This window comes from Rana temporaria, chromosome 1, assembly GCF_905171775.1.
Source record: "Rana temporaria chromosome 1, aRanTem1.1, whole genome shotgun sequence".
Classification (NCBI taxonomy): domain Eukaryota; kingdom Metazoa; phylum Chordata; class Amphibia; order Anura; family Ranidae; genus Rana; species Rana temporaria.
Genome location: NC_053489.1, coordinates 353,377,758 through 353,396,801, shown reverse-complemented (window position 1 = coordinate 353,396,801; position 19,044 = coordinate 353,377,758). Strand labels below are relative to the sequence as shown.

The 19,044-nt window shown below is 41.7% G+C and overlaps 1 protein-coding gene across 1 annotated transcript in view; it reads left to right on the top strand.

Moving 5' to 3' along the window:
• Positions 1–17,487, top strand: part of SMIM7 (small integral membrane protein 7) — a 34,181-nt gene extending 16,694 nt beyond the window's left edge. The window contains exons 2-5 of the mRNA XM_040321082.1: positions 4,133–4,174; positions 6,298–6,350; positions 13,817–13,907; positions 17,003–17,487. Coding sequence (XP_040177016.1) covers positions 4,133–4,174; positions 6,298–6,350; positions 13,817–13,907; positions 17,003–17,018 — 202 coding nt within the window. The 3' untranslated portion in view covers positions 17,019–17,487. The remainder of the gene's footprint in view (positions 1–4,132; positions 4,175–6,297; positions 6,351–13,816; positions 13,908–17,002) is intronic.
• Positions 17,488–19,044: the final 1,557 nt, after the last annotated feature.

Genomic DNA, 19,044 nt, shown 5'->3' with positions numbered 1-19,044 from the left:
GACTTACAGAGAAAAACCTTAGTCCGTTCCGCGTCCTTGCTGTGAGTGACAGGTTATTTACATATCTCATGCTCTAGCCTGAGACAGAGGCACATCCTGTGTAAAAAGTTTACAATTCGCATCCCTCTCCCTTCCATCTTTCCCAGGATTGGCTGCATTTACTGTGTTTTGACTGGATGTTTCTCATCGTGGGGTGTGATCCACAGTTCAGTGTGATGAGGAAATGCATGTATGTATATTGCAGTGAAAACACAGAACAGAAATATACACAGACAAGTGATCTGATTTAGGTTTAGATGTATCTAGTGAGAGCTGGGCAGAGGAGAAGCTCGAGTGATCTGATTGTTATATTGCAGTGCGTGTGTCTGAGGTCACCTGATCACAGTTGCAACATCAAGGTTATTTATATATCTCATGCACTAGCCTGGACTCCGGAGACAGGCATTATTTTTTAATTCCCACCCCCACTCCTTTTCTGACTGGATGTTAGGGATCATAGCAGAATTTAGTGTAAGGAATACACAAGAGAAAATGCATGTTGACAAGGGGAGTGTCTACTGACATCACGACTCCACCCACGAGCTCCAGACAACAGACCCACCCACAGAATCTGCAGTTTTTCAGTTCTTATAACAGACAGAGGGGAGACATTTGACAGGTAAGGATACATGCAGGAGGCATGTATATCCTTATAGATCATCACTATGGCAATAGTTTAGAAAGGATGAGAGTGGCTTTACATTCACTTTAAAGCACAGCAAAAAGCACTGCAGAATTGCTCAAAAGCAGCATACATAGATGTGAATTGATCCTTATAAAACATACATTGCAAGAAAACTGCATACACATAAATGAGACCAATAGGAAATAAGGTGAAATTGATTGTAATGTGTTTCTGTGGATGTGCAACACACACTAACAAAAAATGCATAAATGTGAACCTAGCCTTAACTGGTAGTTTAAACCTTTTAGAGAGAGCAATAGTTCATTGACATTTAGCCAGGGTTAGGCTAGGTTCCCAGTTTTGCATATGCATGAATGGTTGAGCAGCAGGTGGAAATATGCTTCAGGTCTTGGCACAGTATTAGGTCTTCGTTGTTCAGGTGTTTCCTCAGTTTGGGTGACACAGGGTGGTGGATTTTGTTTGTCATCGGCAAAGCAGGGCTGCACGTGTAGGCCCAGTAACAGAAACTTGCAACTATTTTTAATCGGTATCATGTCCTTTTGTATGGCCCTGTTCTCTTCTGGGGAAAACCTAAGCTTCTGGTGCATTTTGGGCTTTTTTTTTTTGTCTTACCATTTTACAACATTTCCATAGAGTGCCTGTAAATCCTTAGGCTGAGTTTGCACAGGAATGGAGAGCTGCCGGAGCGCTTTAGCACTCTAGCTGAGGTAGGGGGCAGTGTGAAAAATGTACTCTTTATTAATGGCAGTATGGAGCAATGCGACGCTCTGCTGTACAACGCAATGTGATTTGACACGGTGCACTGCGATGAAATGCAGCATGTCTGCATCTTATTGCATCACAGCTCTAGGCTGCATTGCAGTGTGAGGAGGACACACCGGAAACAATTGTTTTCGCTGTGTCCTTGTAGTGACAGGCGTCGCTGCATACAGTTTGAATTCAGCCTAAAAGTAAAAACTTTCTAACGTCAAATGCCGAAAAATGCAGATAAACGCTCAAAAACACGGCTCACTTTTTAACATTTTTGATCCCATTGAAAATAAAAAAAACAACAAAAAACACTAAAACTCACTGCGAAGCTACTGGCGTTTTTTATAAAGTTATTATAACGTTCAGTGTGCATGAGGCCTAAGGCCCCATACACACGAGAGGATTTATCCGCGAATACGGTCCAGCGGACCGTTTCCACGGATAAATCCTCTCGAGGATTTCCGCGGACTTCTATGCGATGGAGTGTACTCACCATCGCATTGAAATCCGCGCCGAAATCCTCTGGCGATGACGTGTCGCGCCGTCGCCGCGATTATGACGCGGCGACGCTGTCATATAAGGAATTCCACGCATGCGTCGAATCATTACGACGCATGCGGGGGATCCCTTCGGACGGATGGATCCGGTGAGTCTATACAGACCAGCGGATCCATCCGTTGGGATGGATTCCAGCAGATAGATTTGTTTGGCATGTCAGCAAATATTCGATTTGCTGGAATCCATCCCAGGGGAGAAATATCCGCGGAAACAGATCCGCTGGAGTGTACACACCATAGGATCTATCCGCTGAAACCCATTTGCTGGGATTTTTCAGCGGATGGATTCTATCGTGTGTATGGGGCTTTAGAGTTGTATTCTCACTACAGAGCATTGTCTCATCACCATAATATAGGGAGGAGGTGTGCTGTCCGTCCACAGTAGATTTACTGCAGGGGAATGGCTCAGGCAGGCCGGACAACATACTGCTTTGCTTCAGGGTTTTTGGCGTGCATGCCCACGCCCTATGCTGACCAGAGGGCGTTGCACAAGTTTGACAGCTGATTTCAACCAATGGCTTTGGCTGAAGGCAGCTGATCAGCTATGGCCTATTACATACAAAAACCCAGAACTCTGTGTACTGTGAACAGTGATCCAGCTGTTTCTTCTCCCTGCAAAGCTAGATAAAAAGGTAAAAGCAGCACACATTACACAGTTGGGCACATAGTTAACCCCTTGATTGCCTCTAGATGTTAACCCTTTTTCAGCCAGTGTAATTAGTACAGTGTCTGTACAGTATTACTGATCACTGTATTTGTGTCACTAGCGATATTAGTGTCAGTGACTCTCCCAGATAGTCTCCTAGCATCAGATTGCCTACCACCCTATCACAGTCAAACTTTAAGTCGCTGATCATCGTCATTACAGTATAGCATCTATAGCTGTGTATATTTCAGTGTGTGTGTGTGTGTGTGTGTGTGTGTGTGTGTGTGTGTGTGTATACAATAGTTTGTAGATTTTTCTTTTACCAAAGACATGTGGCAGAATACATTCTGGCCTAAATTTATGAAGACTTTTGTTTTTTCATTTATATCACAAAAAATAAACAGTGGTGATCAAATATCCCCCCCCCCCCCCTTTTAAAACTCTATTTGTGTGAAAAGAATTCTAAATGTTTAATTTGGTTACAGTGTTTCATGACCCCACAATTGCCAGTTAAAATAGCACAATGCTGAATAGCAAAAAATGTCCCGGTCATGGAGGGGGAAAAACCTTCTCAAGTGGTTAAAGTGAGGGAAATTGTCGCTGGATCTAGTGTCTTGCCACAGCAAGATCGCCCAGAAGTGCTCCCCCCTCGCCCCCTGAAAGGTGCCAAATGTAGCAGTGGAGGGGGGGGGGGGGGCAGATAAGCGGAGCTTTCACTTTTTGGGTGGAGCTTTGCTTTAAGGGCTGCACCCAAATTTCTGCCCTCACAGGTTCTAAAACTAGCTACTGCTGGGGGAGTAGACATTTTAAGAGTCGGTTCACACAGCAGCGGCACGACTTCGGGGTTGACTCTGCAAGTCGTCCTGAGGACGACTTCAGAGGAGATTTGCAAAACGTCTGTATAGAAGTCAATGCAGGTCGCCCCGAGCCGCCCCCGAAGTCGTACAGGAACCTTTTTCTAAGTCGGAGCGACTTGTGTCGCTCCTATTAGAACGGTTCCATTGCATTCAATAGAACGCGACTCGTCGGGCGGCTGAGCCGCCTGACGTGTCGCCCCAGTGTGAACTGGGTTTTAAGAAACCGTATATAATGATGAGCACAGTCCCTCCAGGAGGGCAATTTAAAGAAGTATGTAGGCTGTTTCTGAGCCTTTGTTCTAAAAATGCCAGTTATTTGGCTGCTATACTGATCCCCATTAGCTTCAAGACTTTCTGACCTGGAACACATTTGCAGATAAAAAAGACTGTTTAACAAATGAGAGATTGTAATTGTTTTGTGTATGAGCAGCAGGATAGTCACTCACTTTGGGATATCATGGAGAAGTAATGGAAACTACTACCCATAAGAGTAAATCCAGTTCTTTAGACTCTATTAATAAATGAGTCCTTTATTCATTTACTGTTGCTTAAAGGATGCATTGAGATGTCCTATCTCTTTAAGCTTTTGTGATCCTGTTTTATTTATTGCTGTTTTTTTTTTTTGCTTTAATTGCAGGACATTGCTTGTCAATGCAGGAGCTGTGTTGAACTTCAAACTGTAAGTTTTATTTTTCTTCTCTTTTTCTTTCAATCAAAATGGTCAAAGTGTATGAGACGGAGCGCGCCTGCAAGCTAACCCCCTTGGGAGAGATCTTCCCAAGGGAATTGGCTATTGCAGGGATGAGCCAAGACAGCAGCCGAGGGACCCCAGAAGACAAGGATTGGGGCCACTCTGTGCAAAACGAACCAGTAGAGGTAAGTATGGTATGTTTGTTATTTAAAAAAAAAAAAAAATCTCGACAACCTCTTTAACTGTTTCCTCATGTGTGTTTCTAACTGTTGGGGGATGGGATTGACTGGAGGAGGAGACAGATCGCTGTTCCTAATTACTAGTCAAAATGGGGATTTGTGTGTTTGCATACACAGATCCCCGTTCCGGCTCTAGTGCCCGCGATCGTGGGTGTTTGGCGGACATCGCAGCCGCTGGCAATGTGCATTGGGTCCCCTGCCATGCAGTGCACGTCTGCTATGGCTCTTAAACAATCCAACGTGGTTAAAGGCTCTGTCCACATCATCACCAATTCTGTAACATTCTGATTCCACCCTACCTTTCATTCTTGAAATGGGTGCTTCAGAAAGTGCAGTTGCTCTCATTCTATTACAACTTTAGAGTGCCAAGTCACTGCTACACTTTTTCTCAAGGAAACTTCCTTCTTCGAAACACTTTAGAGTATTGGTGTTGTCTGCTTGAGGGTGCAAGTCATCCAATTCAGATTTTTCCAGATTGCAAGAATCTTGAGTACCTCTATACAGCTAAGCGGGTTGAAACCCCACCAGGCCAGATGGGCCTTGTTCCCACGATTTTCATTTCACATAACCTATAGACCAGGCCCAAAGTTTCCTGCTGCTTCACTGCTTACTAAAGGCAAATCCACTTTGCACTACAAGTGCACTTGGAAGTGCAGTTGCTGTAGATCTGAAGGGGACATGCAAGGAAAATAAAAAAACAGCATTTTAGCTTGCACATGATTAAATGATAAAATCAACAGAGCTTTCCCTCATTTCAGATCTTCCCCTCAGAGCTAAAGCGATTTCACTTGCAGTGCAAAGTGGATTTGCCTTTAGTAAATCAACCCCATACTGTCACAACTCAAGGAAGCTTCAAGGAAAGAAGGTCCACCACAGGACAAGAACAGGATGGATTGTTTCCCCATGAGCAACGTGTTTTTGCACGCTCAAACTTTTGTCAGGTAATCTTGAATTTGTGCCATGACACACCCCTTCGCTGTGCATTTTGGAATACACAAGACCTACAGTGACAATGTGCCATCTGTATCCCATTGTCAATATTTCTCTTCACTTCCATAGTTAAAGCAGGAAGTGGGAGGAAATCTTACAAAATGAGGGAGTCCATGGTTGTTACCAGAACCAATTTCCCCTCTATTCCTGTTCATTTTCACTTTAAATGATAATGGTAAACAGGGCTAATAAGGAGAGAGTGGATCTCCCTAATGGGGCACAGAAAACAATAATAACTGACAAGTGTTCTATTATCTTGCCATTCTATCCAAAACTATACAAATTAAAAAAAAAATGTTGCCCTTAGGCCCCTTTCACACTTGTACAACCCATGATTTCCAATGACAACCATTCATATTAGTACGACTTCAAGTCATGCCGACTTAAAACTAGTCCCTGCACTACTTTGGTGCAAGTTCAGGTTAATAGACCTCAAGTCTTCCTGAAATTGTGTCAAAGTTGTGTTAAAATCACACAAATTTAAAGTCGCACAAGTGTGAAAGGGGCCTTAGTTATACTTTAAAGTAATCCTGTCAGCTCAGGTCTCTAGAATGTAAAAGCATACCTATACGGCTAACTTGACGCTCCACTAAAAAGTGACTTGCATTCGGATCGCTTTTCAGAGGCATTTGACTGCCTTATTTGAACCCTGCACCAATGCAAAGCAACCGCTTGTATTGCAACCAAAAGTTCATCAGCACTTCTATGCTAAAATTGTGTGATTAACCATAATATAGACACGGAATATTGGGGAGCTTTTCATTTTTCGTTTTCAACTAAATACTCCTATTTCCTTTTAAAGGCACCGATGTACTTTGGATTTTTGTTTGGGAAGTTTAAGGTCAAATGCGCAACTAACTTACCGCTGTTTTATATTTACAGAAAGAAAAAAGAATCCCAAGGATTTGGTGATGACCCTGCAAAAGCAACTACAGGTAAGTTGGACATCTCCGTATGTATCAAACACAAGTCCAAAGTAAATCTGTAATTCTAAAGCCTCGTACACACGATCGGACTTCCATCGTACTTTTCTGTAGATTTTTGTGCGAAGGGGCGTTGTCTGTGAACTTGGTATGCATACACACGGCAGAACATTTTCAGCCAACATACACCAAACCACGTGTTTTTTTTCAGCTCTTTACTGCCACCCTTTGGGCAACTTCTGCTATTGTTATTTGATGTTTATCATTGGTTCAGAGCATGCGTGTTTGTACTTTGGATTTTAGTCTGATGGATTTGTGTACACGCGATCAGATGGTCCGACGGAACACATGTTTTGTCGGACAATTTGAGAGCATGCACGCCCCAAAGTTTGTTGTCGGAAATTCCAACAACAATTGTCTGATGGAGCATACAGATGTTTGGATTGTCCCACAAAACGCGTCCGTCTGACAATTGTCGGAATATCCGATCGCGTTTACGGGACTTAATTTATAACGGTTTGTTGAGAAACATGGTTCTGGATCTCTATTGGGAGGTGGACCATATGACAACCATATCTCTGTTCGTGGTGGCAATGATGATATTACTTCCGTATTAAGGTGACCTTTGCATAGTAAGCAATGTAGATTTCAGCAGATGGGGTTCCACTGCTTGCTAACCTACACTAAAACGAAAAGCTCCAGTATGACAGTCCAGTAACTATGGTAACCATGTGATGCACAAGCCTTCTAAAATAAAGCAAACAAAAATCTTCCTTTTACCTTCCCTGATTGGGCCAAATCCTCCATTTGTATCTCATACATTCCAGGAAAACGCCCCCCACCATACACTGCAGCTCACATTTGAAGGGTTGGCAACAAAATTGTCAGTATAGAGAGCAGTGGTCAGGTGCTGATTGAAAAGTTACAGGATTGTGAGCCAGCAGTGAGAATGCTGGTAACCATACCTACTGCAGCAGCTTTCTTCCCAAAAAGGAATACAACCAGGCACAATCTACATAAGTGACATCTTTGCTGTGAGTTTAGGAGAAATGCAGCTGTGATGCAACACCATCACATGAAGTCACACTAGGTGATCTTTTACCGGCAGGGTACTCTGGTATTTTAGGGAAGTTACAGGGCCTAAGAGAAACCAGTAAGACCCGCTTGTAATAAGGTGCTGCAGTACATATGTAAATGTATATTTTTTTGTGAGAGGCCTTTAGTTCTACTAAAAAAGCCAATGTCCTTGGAAATAAGGGGGGGCTCCAAAATAAAAAAAATTACATACCCAATCCTCTACTCCCCTGGTAGCTGGTACTCTGCTTCCCTATGCTCTAGCAGTTGACTGCCCCTCGGCATGCTCACATCCAATGCAGGGCTCTGTATTGGACATGGTGATGTCCGAGGACCTGCATCTGCTCTAGCATATGAGAGAAGAGGCTGTAGGTATCAGTCTTGGGCTCCTTTCACACTGAGGCAGTTTTCAGGCATATAAGCGCTAGAAATAATGCCTGAAAATTGCCTACCATGACGCCCTAATGTGAAAGAATGAGTGCTTTAACACTGTACAGTGCACATGCAGGACGTTCGAAAAAAGGCAGTGCTTCCGAAGAGCCTGAAAATTGCTTCGGAAGCGATGCAACACGGGCGGTTTTAACCCCTGCTTCGGCTGCTAGCGGTGGTTTAAAAGTGCCCCAGTAGCGGGCGAAAAGCGCTACTTAAACAGCATTAAAGCACCACTAAAACGAGCATCAATGTAAAAGTGGTCCTACAGTCTAGGGAAAGCCTGTGCGAAAAGAGGATCGGGTAAGAAAAAGGTACTTTTGTGCCCCCCCCCATACCTAAACAAGCATTTAACACTTGCAGTGTTGGAGCAGTCTCGCGGGAAAGGAGTGTTTGTTTTTTTGTTTTTTGTTTTTTTCTTGGAGATTGGCTTTACATAATGGAGGTAATGGGAAGCAGCTTGTAGTCTGAGCAGCAACCTTCTGTTTGTACTCCAGGCAACGTCTTAAAGCCCTCCAAATTAGCCAGTCCACAGATTATGGTTTTAAAGTGGCTGCAACTTCTCTAGATCTGAATGTTTGTCAGAAAACGTTAAAGCAGAACTAAAGATATAAATACTCCTCTTTCTAATGGTCTCTTGCCATCTTCTCCTGTGTGTCGGTTTTCAGAAATCTTTAGTGCCCGGCGCGGGTTGATGTCAATCCTGCGCATGCAGAGGAGCTAATCATCCTGGCACACAGGGACTGGGCCAGCTCTTGTAAGCTGAGCTGTGCATACACAGCTCTGTCTACATTGCAGGGGTCATTGTGAGCAGGCAGGTAAGTGTATTTTATTGCATGTATCTTCTGCAATAAAAAGCCTGCCTGCTCACAGACTGTAGCCACAGAACCTTAGTTCTGCTTTAAAGCTGAAGTTATGTTTTATAGGCTTGGATCTCAAACTTTGATACATACTGTACATCTTGTATGCATTTCGTACCTTATCCCTGTGTAAGATGAAAATCACTGCAGTAGTCGATGCTGCTATAGGGATAGCAGCAGTCTCCCAGGTCCAATACTGAGTGGATGCCCTTTTACATAGTACCGACGGGGTTCACATGTAGAAGGGCAGCTGCTCAGGACAGTACTCGGAAGACTGCTGTCACTGTAGTAGCGGTGACTACTATAGTGATTTTCATCATATACAGGTATAGGTTGGGTATAAAATATGCATACTTATATTGGACCAATGTAACTATGCTATAAAAATCATAGCAAAACTTCAGCTTTAATATGAAGGAAGCCTCTTCAAATGATATCAAAATTTTAGTTTCCCTCAATATTGTAATATTTTTTATACTGTACAATCTGGTGTGCCCACTAAATAAAGACTTGTAATATGCAAATCTCAAAATGCACAATTCTAATTTATTTTTATTTATTTTTCTCTCAAATTTTTGTGATTCTGCAGATATACAGTATAGGTACAGAAGTGGTATTTGTACCGATTGCCGATTGTGTTCTTAGCCGGATTTAGCAAGCTGTTGCACATTATTTATCAGTACATAAGAAGTTTTTCTATGCAGCATTAGGTAGATGTTTAGCAGATAAGATTTAAGCGTACTTAACATAATCCTATTGGCAAAACATCCCTTGGATACTAATGCGAAGGCCCCGATTTTTACAGGGAATTTACAGTCTTTTTAAAGTCTTTTAGCTATAAATGTGAGTGTGACCATCTTTGTGTGTGTGTATTGTATATAATAATTTATTAAGCTATGCACCTCTCTCTTAGATAGTGTCCGATTGTGGTAGTTTTTGAGCTTCCTGCAGTTGTCCCTTGTAGAACTATATTAAGGTAGCAATGGACATATGCTGTAATGAATGTGGATACTTTCAAAGGTACAGTTGTGCTCATAAGTTTACATACATTGGCAGAATTTACGATTTCTTGGCCATTTTTCAGAGAATATGAATGAGAACACAAAAACCTTTCTCTCATGGTTAGTGTTTGGCTGAAGCCATTTATTATCAATCAACTGTGTTTACTCTTTTTAAATGGCAACAGAAACTACTCAAATGACCCTGATCAAAAGTTTACATACCCCAGTTCTTAATACCGTGTATTGCCCCCTTCAACATCAATGTTTTTTAGATAAATAATTTTAGAACTTTTCCCACCTTTTTAATGTGATCTATAAACTGTACAACCAAAACTAATTTTTTTTTGGGGGGGGGGGGGGATAAAATAATGTGGTTGCGTAAGTGAGAACACCCTTATATAACTGGGGATGTAGATGTGTTCAGAATTAAAGTAAATGTAAACCTGATTCATGAATTTTGAGCTGGGCACATATAACTGCAGTGTTTTCTTATCTCTCTTCAAAGCCCCAAGTCTGTGGCTTTCTCCTGCTCCGTTCTTCTGTTATCACCATAACTTCTGAAAAGTTCTCCTTCAACTGTGATAAAACCAGCCTGAATATCGTGTCAGGGTTGCATCTCCTGTGCACAGCCCTCTTCAGATCACCCCACAGATTTTCAATTGTATTTAGGTCTGGGCTCTGGCTGGGCCATTCCAAAACTTTAATCTTCTTGCAAAATGTATCCGGGCTTGGATTTTTTTCTTCGTACGAAAAGGCTTCCGTCTTGCCATTCTTCCACATGGCTCAGACATATGAAGGATACGGAAGATTGTTGTCTCGTGTACCACAGCCAATGCTTGCCAGATGTTCCTGCTGCTGCTTTAATGTTGCTGTAGGCCTCTTGGCAGCCTCCCTGACCATTTTTTTTCTCGTCTTTTCATACATTTTGGAGGGACGGTTCTTGGTAATGTCACTGTTGTGCCATATTTTCTCCACTTGCTGAAGACTGTCTTCACTGTGCTCCTTGGTATATCTAATGCCTTGGAAATTCTTTTGTACCCTTTTCCTGACTCATACTTTTAACAATGAGATCCCTCTGATGCTTTGGACGCTCTCTGTGGACCATGGCTTTTGCTGTAGGATGTGACTAAGAAAACGTCAGGAAAGACCTACTAGAACAGGTGAACCTTATTTGGGGTTAATCAGACACACTTTAAATGATGGCAGGTGTGTACAGACTCCTAGTTTACATGAGTTTGAATGTGATTGCTTAAAGTGGATGTAAACCCTCACATATACCCAGTGAAGTGTACAGCCTCAGATGATACACAGAGATGAAACAAATCCTTCTACATACGTTTTAAATATATATCTGCTGTCTTCAGCTTTAGAAAGTGCACGTCCTGTTAGAATTTTTTGTTCCTGATTCACCTGTGGGTGTGGATTTTTGCTATACACTGTGAGATCACTGATTGGAGAAAAAGCACACACTTCCACTTCATATAGGCAGAGACTTGCAGAGCTTTGCTGTGAATGGACAAGCTCTCTGCTAATATATTTATAGCACCCACCCTGACACAAAATTCAGGCTGGTTTTATCACAGTTGACAGAACTTTTCAGAAGTTATCATGCTGATAACAGAAGGGAACAGAAGAAAGCCATGGGACTTAGGGCTTTGAAGAGAGATAAGAAAACACTGCAGTTGTATGTGCCCAGCTCATTTCATGAGTTGGGTTTACATCCACTTTAATTCTGAACACTGCTACATCCCCAGTTATAAGAGGGTGATGCAACCACATTACTTTTATTTTTACTCCCCCCCCCTAAAAAATTTCAGTTTGTTTTTCAATTGATTTGTATAGTTTATAGGTCACATTAAAGGTGGAGAAAATCTGATATGATTTATCTAAAATGCATATGAAGTCTCCCAAAAGCATGTGGGAAAATGTGTTGTGGTCTGATGAAACCAAGGTTGAACTTTTTGGCCATAATTGCAAAAGATATGTTTGGCACGAAAACAACACTGCACATCACCAAAACACCATACCCACAGTGAAGCATGGTGGTGGCAGCATCATGCTTTGGGGCTGTTCCAAATACCAGTCAATATTGCCACAACACCTTCTGTCTTCTGCTAGAAAGCTGAACATGAAGAGGAACTTCATCTTTCAGCATGACAACGACCCAAAGCATACATCCAAATCAATGGATCAGGAATGGCTTCACCAGAAGAAAATATTTTTTCCTGGTGCCTCCATGGCAGCATACTAGCGTATGCTGCCATGGATAGGCACCAGGAAAGGAAAATTACTGGTAAGTATGATACAATTTTCCGTTTTTTTGGATGGTCCAGTCAGAGCCCAGACCTGAATCTGATTGAAAATCTGTGGGGTGATCTGAAGAGGGCTGTGCACAGGAGATTGCCTCGCAATCTGACAGATTTGGAGTGTTTTTGCAAAGACTGGGCAAATATTGATAGACCCAAAAAGACTTAAAGGTGTAGTTCTGAAATGATTTATCTGTGTCTCATTTATTTACATCACAGAAACCTCACATTTTAACAGGGTTGTGTAGACTTTTTATATCCACTGTATATGTGCTTCAGCAATGTATTTAGTGCTTTCCTGGATTGACAGCATGAAAGAAAACAAAAGTGCATCAAGATCATAAATGAATTGAAGCACTAGTATTTATAGTGAAAACCTTGAAATCAGTTACATTTACTTTTTAATGTGAACTGGTAAAGGTAGTATTATAGGAGCTACCATTGCTGACTTGTATTTGAAAGTTCAGGTTTCTTACCTGGCAAGCTTATCCTGGTTTACAGTGTGTACTTGTACCAGGTCAGATACTGAAGGAAGAACAGGGATGATTGCCTTGCATCCTGCAGTGGCAGCTTCTATAGTTGACTTACATGGTTTTTCTTAAAGCGGGGGTTCACCCTATATAAAATATAAAATTTTCCTCTAGCATTAAATTCGGCATAGTAGCGCGAGCTACAGTATGCCTGTCTGTATTTTTTTTATCCCCGTACTCACTGTGTAATTGTATATTGAAGATTCCGGGGAATGGGCGTTCCTATGGAGAGGGAAGGTGATTGACGGCCGGCCCTGGCACGTCACGCTTCTCCGGAAATAGTCGAAATAGGCTTGGCTCTTCACGGCGCCTGTGCGCAGGCGCCGTGAAGAGCCGAGACCTACTCCGGCTGTCTTCGGGGAGCGTGACGTGCCAGAGCCGGCCGTCAATCATCCTCCCTCTCCATAGGCACGCCCATTCCCCGCGGGAGTCGGAATCTTCAATATACAATTGCACAGTGAGTACGGGGATAAAAAAATACAGACAGGCATACTGTAGCTCGCGCTACTATGCCAAATTTAATGCTAGACTGTTGTTAAGGAGGGTGAACCACCGCTTTAAGTCAAGTCTAATCTGCTAGTTCACAAAGAAAACTATTTTGTTTTATGTGCCCTGTTTACGCCACAACACTAATATCATGTGCAGATTTTTTTCTGTGTAGCAATCTACAACGTATGCAGTTTTCTGCACAGAAAAAAAACAGTTGTTTTCTTTGTGCCCTTACATAGTTTGTTGCAAATTAACATGACTGCTATGTTTTGAAGTGTTTGTAAACCCTTACATATACCCAGTGAAGTAACTTGCCTCAGGTTATGCACAGACATGAAACAAATCCTCCTATATATGTTGTACCTGGTTACCTGCTGCCATCTCTTCTCTGCATCCATTCAAAGTGCTGAATTAATAAAGCTTGTCTGAAAGTTCAAAAAAAGGGGGACGGAGCACTGAATTTACCCTCTGTAGAGCTCAGTGAGGGGAGCTCTGAGAGTGGATTGGAGGGAAGAGCAAGGGACAGTACACGGGAACAGAGCTGAGGCCATCAATCAGTTGGAGGTCCCTTCCCTGTCGCCCTTTTTCTCTTGGTGCCAGGAAAACTTTTCAAAGGTGATTCATGCTTCTTGTGCAGTTGTAGAGACCTATGTAAAAACATTTTTTAATAAAAAGTCAGCCCCCCCCCCCCCCAATTGTTTTCCACCCCGAGGTAGGGCAGTCAATGTTTGTTCTACATATGACTTTTCCTCATCTAGAGGCACAATCTGTTTCTTTCATTTATTTCAGGAGACAACATTCGTGAATTCCTGCTCAGCCTTCGATACTTCCGGATCTTCATTGCTTTGTGGAACATTTTTATGATGTTTTGTATGATTGTGTAAGTGTACACTTTTTTTTTTTTTTATATTATCGATTTAGGGTCCCCCTAACAACTACAACGTCTTGTACTACTGGGAAATGAATTGTATGCAAGAATGCAATACAGTTTGCCAAAGAAAGAAGGGTAAATCATAGCGCTAGATAAGTTTCACATGTTACACTGCATAACACCCAGTGATGACAAAGTGCAAATAGTGATATAAAAGTCCAAATGTGAATAAATCCACAACTAAACAGGCATATTCATCAGTCCATGAAAGATAAATCCAGATAATGTCCACTCCACACCATATGTCATGCGTGCCACTGCTCCCCTCATAAGATGTACTCCCCCGCAATATTTGCCTCACACTCATGCTTGGCAATAAGTCATTATTACCCCTCAGGGTTATTAGTGGTCCACAGCGTATCCTCCACTCTCATGGATGAATAAGTAGCTCCTGTGTATAAAAAGAACATAAAAGGAGCTTCCAATAGTGAAAAGACCGCTAGTAATGTGTTCTGCACATTCTCCAACACAGAACAAGAACATGAAGGGGGTTCTAAGAGTCATGACTTCTTTATCACCATTTCATGATGCATATGCTGCACTGTCACCATATAGAAGACTTCTATATGTCAGAGAATTTTCTAAAATACCCTTTTTAATAGTAATATTGCTGCTCTCTGCCCTCCCACTCCAGTGCTCTGCCCTGGCATAGCTGAGTAACAGCCATACCCCTAACCACAGGAGTTCTCACAAAATCTTTAATGGCAGAGGGGCGTGTCTCAACAGCCTTGTTACTGAGGAATGATTAGTGAGAGCGCTGGCTCTAACTCTGGTGCCTATTGGACTGTACAAGTCATATTTAAATATAGCTAAACTGTTTTAACAAAAAGAAGGGTAAGTCTCACTGCATATCTGTTTCTGTGACTTGATTTGGGCTAACATTTGGTGCTAGATGGGAAGAGACAGTAAGGGGTTGATTTACTAAAACTGGAGAGGGCAAAATCTGAAGCGACTCTGCATAGAAACCAATTATCTTCCAGTTTTTTTTTGTCAAAGCTTAATTGAATAAGCTGAAGGTAAGCTGGAAATACATGGGTCGAATTTCGACAAAATCTTCTCATAAAATGGCAATTATGAATTTTCAGAACTAAAATGTTATCAGCGCAAACCAGTAATAACATACAATAAAAATGGGCAAGCTGAACACCAAGGGTAATTCCACAAAGCCCCATTGGACAATAATAAAAAAAAACAGTGCAGCGCAAATAAGTATAGAACATGTAAGCATCCGCGTAATGTTTTTAAAACGGTCCAAAAGCCCAAGTAGGAATTCACTAAAAAATGAATGTCCATGGATAGTAGTAAATGCCACGTGAGAGGTTATCGGATGCTGCAACACCTTTATAAGCCCACCACCAGCACACAAAATGCTCGCTCACCTCAAAGAATTGACCCCTGAACTAACAGGATGGTCAATAAACGCTTGTTCACACTATCAAGCGGATATGTACTGCAGGCAGCAAATGGTCCAATGCTCACATCCTCTCACGTGGCATCTACTACTATCCATGGACATTTTTTAGTGAATCCCTACTTTTGGACTGTTTTGAAAACCTTACGCTGATGCTTAAAGTGGATGTAAACCCACTCTCATCCTTTCTAAACTACTGCCATAGTGCTGATCTATAAGGATATACATGCCTCCTGCATGTATTCTTACCTGTCAAATGTTTCCCCTCTGTCTGTTATAAGAACTGAAAAACTGCAGATTCTGTGGGTGGATCTGTTGTCTGGAGCTCTGTGTGTGGAGTTGTGATGTCAGTAGACTCGCCGCCTTCCTCTACACTCCCCTTGTCAACATGCATTTTCTATTGTGTATTCCTTACACTAAATTCTTCTATGATCACCATAGGCGTGCACACAGGGTATGCCAGGTGTGCCCAGGCACACCCTAATCCCCCTGTGCAGCAAAAATGCCCTAGCTCCTCCCCTTCTCCCTGCAGCCCTTCTGGCTTCCCTCCTCTCCCGCCGGCTGTTGCTGTGGGGATGTTTTAGAATGAGTGGAGGAAGGGGCCGGTAAGTATGTCATTTACTGGCCCCTTCCCTTTCTAAATGAAGATCGTGAGTGATTGTTAGTGTGTGTTTGAGCTTTGGGGTGCACACCCTAATGCAACAGGCTGCGCACACCTATGATGATCACTAACATTCAGTCAAAATCCAGAAAAAGTAACCACATGACTTCAGAAAAGGAGTGGGGTGGGAATTAAAAATAATCTCCAGGCTAGTTCATGAGATATGTAAATAACCTGTCACTCACAGAAAGGGGGCAGAACGGACTAAGGTTTTTCTCTGCAAGTCTGTTTTATTTCACTGAACAATAAAAGAGGATTGCTCAGAGCTGGATTAACTCTGTGTGGCAAGGCTGGGCACAGATGATATGAAATCTTAAACTTTACATTGTGACATCAAAAAAAGAAATTAGGATTTACATCCACTTTAAGTGTTCTATATTTAATTATGAATTTTTATTCCAATTTTCCCCATTAGTGGGCCACAGCAAGGGATGATTTTCATGCATGTTGGGATTTTTTTTTTTTTTTTAAATTAACAAATTTCTAATCGATGGGAGAATCTTGCGAGAAATATGATCGAAGAAGAAATGCGCATGATCTATGATCTGGAAAGAAAAGAAGATTGCCGGCCACAAAATTTATTTTCTATAATATGAGGTGAAGTTGAAGGCTTGGTTGGTTGAATTTCAAAATCAATGGTGGTACCATCGGATCACAAAACGCACAATTTCAGATTTTTCAAAAGAAAATTCATTCGGAATTCGACCATATATGTCCTAGAATAGAAGCTGATTGGCTACCATGCACAGCTGCACCAGATTTTGCACTCTCCAGTTTTAGTAAATCAACCTTTTTGTGTCCTGTTTTAACTTGCTTGATTTTTGTTTAGCGTTACACTTAAAGGTAGCATTTTATCTTAGATTAATATTAAAGATGGGCTTGCAGCAAAATATATTATGAAATGTATAGTACATGCCTTGTTATTCGTAAATTTGTAATTAATGTTTGTTCTTAATTGTTCTTAATTCTTAGGTTATTTGGCTCATAATTGTGACAAATAGTGCTCACTGGACTAAGTGGATTTTCTACACCAGATATGTCCTTTACGTCCCCCTCTCTGCCACCAGGCATATTTCTGTAAAAAGGTTCAAGTCTGTTTGTAAATACTGTCTTTCTGTATACTTGTAAATAAAAGATAAGTTGTGACTTGAATAGCCAAAATAGCTCTGGGTTTAAAATTATAAAGCAAAAGGTTGTTCTAGAATCTAGCTTGAAACATTTTAAAAGCTAATTCGGATCTCATAATCTGCAAGGTTACTTTCACACAGACAGTTTGGGAGGAAACCGACTTTACACCCAGCTGCCTCTGATCCAGTACTCCCAAACAGAAGGGGACACAGTCCTGGCAGTCCTTATTGGACTTGGAATTCTGCATTCTTTTGTCATGGTACGCCAGGAATCGGAATCTGTAGAAATAAAATGGCAATCCAGTCATTAATAAATTGATGCAGCTTTAATCTGGTCTTTGGTCTGGTCTGATCCAAGATATTGTTAAAGTATATATTAAGCTTGCACTTTTATTTTCATTTTGAAAACCATATAAAATTGTTAAAGCGGTTTTAACCTGCCAATGTTCAAAACAAAAAAAACCTGCAAGGCATTGGCATAATGCATCACATACTAGCACATTATGAAATGCTTACCTTGAAACAAAGCCCTCCAGCGCTGTAAAATCACTGCTCAAAAGACTGACATGTTCCCCCTGTCCGTGTTCCGGGTTCGTGAGCTCCGGTTTTGTGATTGGCTTGAGCTGCGATGACCGACACGGGCTCCGAAGGTCTGGCACTGTAAGTCGGACCCTCAGAGCGCATGCGCCGATGTCATCGGCTACATGCACTCTGAATATCTACTAAACTGTGAAAATATAATATATACTCACAGTGCCTACTGGTAAGCCTTATTATAGGCTTACCTGTAGGTACAAGTGGTAGTACAGAGTTTACTACCACTTCACGACCCCTATCAGGGTTTTATTTTCTAACTGTGTTCTACTTAAATTGTTTGTTACCCCAGCATTTCATATTCCTGCTATGTGCCAGCTGTACCATGTACTTGTATGGAAAAGTATCCTGTTCTCTTTGTATTGCTTCCTTTTGTGTGAAATTCCTGGTGTTCCTGCCAGCCCCTCTTTCCTATTAAAAACTGACCACACTAAGCAGGAAAATACACCATGATCAGTTCTCTAGCTCTGCTCTCCAATGATCAGACTTGTCCTGACAAGCCTCTCTGCACAGCCATTCGATGGGAAGCTCGGTGCCCAGTTGCTTCTCCTCCCCTCCAGCTTTTATGCAGCTGGGAACAGAGGGAATGTGATCACTTTTGAAAAGTGGGCAAAAAAGGTATCTTATAATGTTTTTTTTTTTGTTTTTTTTTTATCTATACAGATATGTTTTGCCTTTTTGTTTCCCTTTTAAACTGAATAGGCTGTTTTACAAGGTTATCGTTTACAATCACTTTAAGGAAAATTCCTTTAATTTCCTGCCTCAAAGGTACAGCTCTAAGTGAGCAAAAACTCACTACAAAGCATGGAGAAATCCTCACTTAGGCAGTTTTTCCTGGAATATGATTCCCATTGGAAACTCTTACCACCTATTTCTATTTTAGTGAGAAATTCTTATTATTAAACAGGCTTTCTATCGTGCCAACAGTTTGTGCAGAACTTTACAATATAAAGGGCGACAGAGTTGCAATACAAATGCAGAGTGTGAATGAACATGGGACATAGCCAGCATTTTGGTATTACTTGTTGGCTTCCATATCATGATGATGCATCCGTTATCGGCTCAAACTGTGTTTTTGTGATTTTTTTTATTTTAAGATACAAAAGGTCTGACCTGATGATGTCTAAAGGCTCATGCTCACTGCATCTCAAAGAAGCTGCTCCTACAGGCTTTTGAGCTCTCATTTATTCTGCCTGGACACTCCCCTCCATACTTGCCAATGTGTCCATGCACACTATGGCTTTTTCAGGAGTTTACGGGCATATGCTCTTACATAGGCGTTTTTGAGAAGCA